Below are 7,476 nucleotides of genomic sequence, written 5' to 3'. Positions count from 1 at the left end.
GGGTCCCGTCCCCCCCTCCCCGCTGCTCCCCCGGGTCCCGTCGGAGCTGGGGGGGACCCGGGCAGGTGCCGAGCTGTCGCCGCCGCGTCCCCTTCCCGCTCCTCGCGGAGTTCAGCGACAAGTTTGTGCATAAATGGCACCGGCGAAACAACCCCTGGCTTTGGGATTGGGAGGGGGGAGGAGGAGGGTGAGGGGGTGTTGTTGTTCCCCTCCCCCCCCAGCCCTCCCGGCGACGAGCAGAAGTGCAAAGAAGAGTTCCCGAAAAGCGGCACCTCACCACGGCGTTTGGAACCCGCAAAGCTCCAGTTAACCGCAATGAAACGATTCTATTTTATTTAAAAAAATAGCTCCTAGCACAGACCATTATTACAGGAATGTTGTAGGTCCTTCCCTTCCCGGAGCAACTTTTGTCCCTCAACCTGTTTGACAAATGTTCATTAATTCCCTTCCAACAGGTAAGTGCAGTACGGACCTATTTGACAGATAGGTTCATGGAAACAAAGAGCACTGAAGTGACATTTCCAACACCACAAATCTCGGCGAGCAGGACATTTATTTATTGTGTCAGGCAGATGCTCATGCTGAATTATGAAAGAAGTTATCTGGAGTTTAGTGATGCATCTGTCCGGGGATACAGGAAACCTTTAGCTGCAGGCTTGGCCGTGGGAAAGGAGCATCTCTGGGTGTGGACTCTCCTGGTCCATAAGTGGGACTAGCCTTGCACACACCCGTCTCCCCAGCATGTCTTCCCTAAGAGCGTGCCAAACCCCGCTGCTCGCTCCCTTCTAGAGATGCCCGTGCCCAGAAAGGGCCATCCCAAGCCAGGATACGTATGAATCCAATTGCAGGACTAGGCGGAAGTTGGTATTGGATGCTAATGATACCAGAAATTGCAAAGCAAGCTCATTAGTTTTCTTAGACGTGTATTCTTTCCTTATATGCTGCTCAATAATTGAATGAACTCTATCAAAATCTAGTCAACTTCAAAAAAAAAAAAAAAAAAGCTTAAGCAGTTTCAGACCCTATTCCCATGCTTCCAACACTGGCCAATTTTTGTGGGTTTGCAACCACATTTTCCCTTTTTTTTTCTTTTGGCAAATATTTTCATTCCAGGGTTGCTGTGGGAAGGACCCCCCGCCCAAAGCCACCAGTAGTAAAACTGAGCAAAAGGGCCAACTGCTGTCAAATGCAGAACGTAAACAGTGGAAAACTAACTAGAGGCAGCATTTTCTTATGTCTTTTTTTTTGCATAATTACTTGAGACACTTTTTGTAGTAATAATACTTTTAAGATAGGCAGATAGGTGTCATTCTTAATTCTTTTCCCGTTGATGGTGTCTCTTTAATGCGATTAAGAACCACTAATGAGCTGATTCACCAGCATCATGTTTTCTGCTCCTAGTGCACTGTGGGGCTTCATTTCTGCTCCCGGCTTGGCTATCTTGTAATTTTCTTTTTTTATCTTCCAGAAGATAAGTTTCCTTTCTACGTGTAATTAATTACAGGCTAAAGTTTATTTTAAGGAGACTTAATACAAGCCAGGGGACTGATTGTCGTTTGCACTTGAGCCTCATTGCATGGCTCCGTAACATGGTGGAGTGTGAAAGTGAGTAAATATAAATGGAATTCACAGTGGCTTACTTTGCACCCTGTGACTCTGATAAAGGAGCCTCACATTTAATAAGCATTTGGTGCCTGGTATTCTTGTTCTCTTTCTTGACTTCTTCATTTCACAATAACGCAACTTAAAAAGCTATGTAGGAAGCACCAGAAAATCCATGATAACCCACTTGTAAGGAGAAAATGATGAGCATGGTGAACTAAAAAGGGAGGAGGAGAAAAACATGGAAAGGTTGCCAAGATGCAACCTGGAGGAGAATAACTCCAAATTTTGTAGAAAATGGGAGATTCCAGATCACAACAATGGTATAATTTTAATTTCCTGAAAAGGTATCTTTGGGCTAGGTTTTTAACATGCTAGGGATGCAGAAGACCCATCTAGATGCCTCTTGGCATTTTCAGTACCACCTGGACACAAACTGTCTGAATCGGCATTATAGATAGCTGAACTACGTATACTTTAGCTCCTGAGGCTCGTGAGGTTCTCAGAAAATTAATTTGACTTGTATAGCCATAATCAATAAGGGTAAGGGTTACGATGCTATCCCTTATAGCCTGTCATTTGTTTTGCCACCATGTTATTGCTGGTATTCAAAGTAACCGATAAAGCAGATAAACTTATGATGCCACCTTAATGCAAGATTTTCCCATAAAATATTTGAGGACAGAGTCGGTGAGTCGAAATATTTTCTGCAAGTCGAATTACCCCCACAAATAAAAGGTTTTGTTGCCATTGCTCAACAGGTGGGCTGGTTAGAAAAAGGTGGTCCAGCAAGTGACTCTGTCATCCAGCAGCACTGAACCATCTAAAGGCATGAGGGAAGGCAAACCCTATGAATTGTCTCAGCTCTGGGCTGTGTGTAGATGCTGAACTAAATAATTCAACCATGATCCTAGGTCAGCTGAGGTGGAAATGAGTGGCACTGGGCTTTTGTAGTGACACAAAGCAACCGTGAGCAAAACTGGGCAAGCTTGGAAAACACATATTTAGATTATGAGGTTAATATGTTTTTTCATTGCGCAGCCACGGCTGAGCACTGTGGTCCACAGGTTTCCAGCAGCCCACTTCTGCCGCAAAGAGGTTCTCAGGCATCAGGGTTTTTTCCAGGAAAAGCTTCTCTGTGGGTGCAGCCTCACTGACTGCTCTAACTTTCTAAGCAAGAGCTGAATCCTCAAATAACGTTTGTTTTTATTTTGAGAGGCCAAAATTCCTTTTGCAGGTTCCTCTGGGGATGTGTGAGTCAGTGGTGAGACTCAGTTCCTGCGCTGCCTTGGTGCAGAACTCAGCGTCTGCAGAGAACTGTAGATGCAGCTGAACTTAAAGGTCTTATAACCCTGCTCTTTGTTAAGGATTTTTCTTGGGGGGAGAGATGAAATCAAGCCATTTCTGAGTCAGATGCATGCACTAGTGGCACATGAGACTTTTCGTAGTGGGTTTGTTGCTACAGCCAAAGTTTTAAATCTTCTGCAGATGTGGAAATTGTTTGAAGTCTTACTTGCTTATTGCTTTACAATGCTATGCAAAAAGTCTCTTCAAAGGCTCAACGATCAAGTTACTTGCTTAGGTTTTCCCCTCGTGCTAGATCGTTTTATTCTGCACTACTGCTGACAAATTCATACTGGAGTCTAAAACCTGGTGCAGCTTGAAAAGAGCCTGTAAAAACATGATAGGACAACATGGGGTTAACTTTCCCTGGGGAACGAACTAGCTATTATTTATAAAAGGGCAGGCCCTGATTTTCATTTATGTGGAAGCGCCTGTGTATAGCTCTGATAGTCAAAAGAAGCCACAATTTAAACGAGAATCAGGATGTTAGCAGTCATAATCGTTTTATACATATAAACAATTACAACAGGTTTAGCACAAGCCATGAATTGCCAAGCTGCAACGTCCAGCTCTTAAGTTTGATGCAAAGATTAGAAGTAACTAAATGGTTATTGCTAACCTAAAGTATTAAGAAATCATGGACCAGACCTCCAAAATCTTGAGGCTGTTCTTAAAATGTTGTGATTTGAAAGTATTCATTTGATATTTTAAAAAGAGTTCATTTGAGTTCACTTCATGTACCTTCTGCCTTTTTAGGCCATAGAAATCACAAAGTCCAGACATTTATTTATTTTTTTTTTATAAACAGAAGCTGAGATTTGGTTGTATATTTAGAGGACTACAAGGCCCATGACTCTAAGATGGCATGAAGTATCATGAGACTTGTGGTATGTGCCTTTGAGAGTTGGCAAGATGGTAAAGAACTTATTTTTATTGCCACAGTGGTTAAGAGATGACTCTGGGTATATGGAAGGAGCAGAACCTATTCAGTAAGGCAGAGCTCTTTTCATAACAAAACATTTCCCTATGTTTATGCTTGTAAAATGCAACAAGCATCAAAAGAAATGTGGGTCAAAGGAGGTTCGTAGCAGGGCAGTTACAGTTTTCGTCTTAAAGATGCAGCTTAGGTGATGGTAAATAGTGTTTTCTGTTGATAAGTGTAAAACTGCATCCCTGGCAGGTATTCACCACTGAACAGGGAGGCGACACGCAAGCTTTATGGTAGGGATTGAAATATCTGTCGTTCTTACCCTTTCCCTGAATGTTAGTTAAGCTTCCGAGAGACCCTCCTTTTCCCTTGTTTAAGCATAACCTACTGTTTATAGCACAGTAAAAAGCTGCATGGCACTTTGGGGATAAGAGCTGCTGTACACAAATAGATGTATAAGAGTCTGGGAACAATTTGGTGGTATTACACTTCTCTGTGTTGCAGGCTGCCTAGCACAGTCCTGTGCACAAAGTCTTCGAAAAGAAGGTCTTTGAACGTATATGTTCGCTTGTGCTGTGTGCTGCCCTTGCGTGCAGGAAGCGTTGCTGCCCGAGTGCTTCCACCATCTCTCACCAGCTCTTTTCAACCAGCCTGGTAGCACCAGAATAGGCATCAGTTTTGGGAGAGGCTTCAGAGAGCCAGGCTGGGGAACCAGCATCTCCAAAGCAAGAGCGAGACTAGAGGAATATCCCAAATGGGTTTCAATATGCCTGCCCAGGAAGAGAAGATTCGGGTCTAGGAGCAGTAAACCTCAAAACAGGGAGGGAGGCATGAAGTGTCAGGGTGTTGTGAGTGCCCAAGCGTATCTCCTTGGCTCTGTGTCTAACCTGCCAGCATATTTTGCATCTTTTCTTCTGCGTCGTCAAGAGTTCCACCATCATGCTTGCACTAACACAGGGAAGACAAAGAGATGTTGTAGCTCTTCTTGAGGGCTTCATTGCAGTGGGTGATGCAGAAGAAGAGAATACCCACCACTGCTTCCAGGTCTAAGCAGGGCTGATGTCAAACCTTTACTCATAAAACGCACCTGCGCAAGGCATGCGTACCATTTGTTGCTGGTGCGGTCATGAGGCATTTTCTCTCCTGGATCAATTTCCCTGCTTTCTTATGCATCATGTTAATGAAATCAAGGTTCCTTCTCGGAAGCGCGGTTTCTGAAACAGCCTGCAGTGCCCATCCCCAGCGCAGGTCTGACCTGCAGGAGGCCCGGCATACTTTGGCAGATGTTTACAACATGTCACCTTATAAAATCATGTGGAAAAGCCAGCGTTAATTCGTGTTAATGCCTTTTCTTTTTTGTGTTGCTGTTGGCTTTCAGCACGTGTGGAGCGAAAGCGAGGACTGCTTACCTTTTCTACAGCTTGCACAGGATTACATCTCCTCCTGTGGGAAAAAGACACTCCATGAAATATTGGAAAAAGTCTTCAAATCCTTCAGACCCGTAAGTGCCTTTTTTTTTTTTTACTTCTAAACATTGACAAGTTACCTGTGACTTTTAGCACTGGATAGCACTGGATGGAGCAAGGTGGTTTTTCTTCTGCAGGGACTTCCATCTCCAGTCAGCTGCATGGGCGCAGGGGTGTTAGTGCAGAAGTTGCTATCAGGCAATTGGAAATTGTTTCTTGGAAGCCAGCTGCCCTTTTATTTCCAGCTCTGCTTTTGAGAGGATGAGATGCCCGTGCGGGGTGGGAGGCCAACTGGTGTGGCAGCCGGTGGCAGCGGCTCCCCAGCTGCACAGGAGTTCCCGTCCTGCTGATGCAGCACTGACTCCAAGGAACGGGATGCGAGTCAACGCCGCAGGACTTTTTGTGGCAGAGTTATTCCTGGCACTGAAATTGGGGAGTTTTGCAAGGATGTGAGTAGCAAGAGTAAACCTCCGGGAAGCCAGAGAGAAATACAGTCTCTCCTCAGAATGGTTTGTTTTATTTTAGGGTTGGCTTTTGTTTTTTTCTCCCCTAGGTGGTCCAGCTTTTGCTGTTAGGGTGGTTGCCACTTGGTATTTGCAAATGCCACTTTGGTCACTGCTTGAGAAGAGGTTGGAGCAGAAGCTTGGTTTTGTGGGGAGGAGGCTTGTATTTTTCTGTTTTGCTGCTACTCAGCTTTCTCTGTCCTTGTTTAACACTAGGATTTGGGTCAGAGCCTGGGTTGCATCAGGGGGAGGTGACTTAGGCTGGCCGTTGTCCTTCATTTTTGTCAAATCCCTTTGCACAGCCTCTCCTTTTGAGTGCCTGGGGTTGGGTAAGGGGCTGGTGTGAAGCAGAGTGGAGGTTCATTACCAGAGCCGTGATGTCTGTGGGAAGGCTGACCAATGGGCGTTTTTACACTCAACTGAAAATGTAGACAGTTTTCCCTCCTCTGTTTTTCTGGCTGACTAATCGAGAAGACTGAAAATGTATCCCAAGTATTTAGAGTGGAAAGGAGGGCTTGGAGCTCTGATATGAAAACACCATCCCTCCCTGTGTTACACCCTTGCAGTGCCTTGCCACGGACCGCCACAGCTGGTCGACATAAAAGAGCATCGTTTTAAAGAAGCCTTTGAGAGACTGGAAATAAATAGAACAGATGCACACTTTTCTTAGAAAGGACTGGAAATCTGATCCTTCAGTACAGCTGCTTGTAATTGTGAAAACGTACAAATATATAAATATGTTTCCCAGAACAATATTCAGCTCTTGGATCTTCATAGCTGTTTTCTCCCACTCAGAAAAGCTGTGTCTTTGAGAAAAAACTTCCATTGGTTTACCTAAAGAGGACTTAAAAAAAGACTTAAATTGGTACAGATCACTTATTTCATTTAAACCACATTTATTTCAGCATAGCTTAAGTTGCTGAGAAATTGGCTTCAGTCAAACCAAGTTAAGCTACTGTTCAGAATAAAAAGGTTCAAAGCAGGGGGAACCATTACAGTAATTTAGTCTGGTCCCTTCATTAATACATCCCATATCAGCCCATGATTCCTACCACTGAGCAGATAAATTGTGGTTGAGCTGGAGCGTGTCTTTTCCAAAGACACCCAGTCTTGAGGTAGTCTTCAGGTGACTTAAAGGATACAACACTACTGGACGCTTTTTCTTCTCATCATTATTAGTTACACTCCTGTGAAAAACTCGTTTATTTACAATCTACTTTTTCTGGTTTTTGCTTCCTTGCTGTTGAATTTCATTATGCTTTTGTCTGCTGAAGAATGGCATCCTCAATTATCAGAGACCTCTTGCAGACTGTAATCAAGTGCCTCTTCATTTTCTCTTGGATGTACCACGAAGATTAAGTTTCTCAGATTCTCCTTTGACTTAGTATTGAGAGATTTGCATCAGTGTAACAGAACTGAGTTTGTCATTCGAGGGATGATTGTGGGTAGACAAGTCTAATAAGGAAGGTACTGATTTTTTCCCCTTATTGTAATTATTCAAAATAGCACATGCATGGTAGGATACATTTTAAAAAGTGAAAGGTGTTACAATAGATGTATGGAAACAGTTATTTTACACCCTCAGGCCTTTTGCCAGAATAAAGCCCCTTTTCGTCAGTATGGGGAAATTATT

General features: G+C 43.8%; 1 protein-coding gene across 1 annotated transcript in view; it reads left to right on the top strand.

Annotated features, from left to right (window-relative positions):
* Positions 1–7,476, top strand: part of MTURN (maturin, neural progenitor differentiation regulator homolog (Xenopus)) — a 14,324-nt gene that overhangs the window by 2,179 nt on the left and 4,669 nt on the right. Inside the window, exon 3 of the mRNA XM_009879604.1 lies at positions 5,253–5,375. Within this exon, the coding sequence (XP_009877906.1) occupies positions 5,253–5,375 (123 nt within the window). The remainder of the gene's footprint in view (positions 1–5,252; positions 5,376–7,476) is intronic.

Source organism: Charadrius vociferus, unplaced genomic scaffold (assembly GCF_000708025.1).
Source record: "Charadrius vociferus isolate BGI_N301 unplaced genomic scaffold, ASM70802v2 scaffold722, whole genome shotgun sequence".
Classification (NCBI taxonomy): Eukaryota; Metazoa; Chordata; class Aves; order Charadriiformes; family Charadriidae; genus Charadrius; species Charadrius vociferus.
The sequence above is the reverse complement of the archived record's forward strand: the minus strand, read 5'-3'. Positions and strand labels throughout refer to the sequence as shown.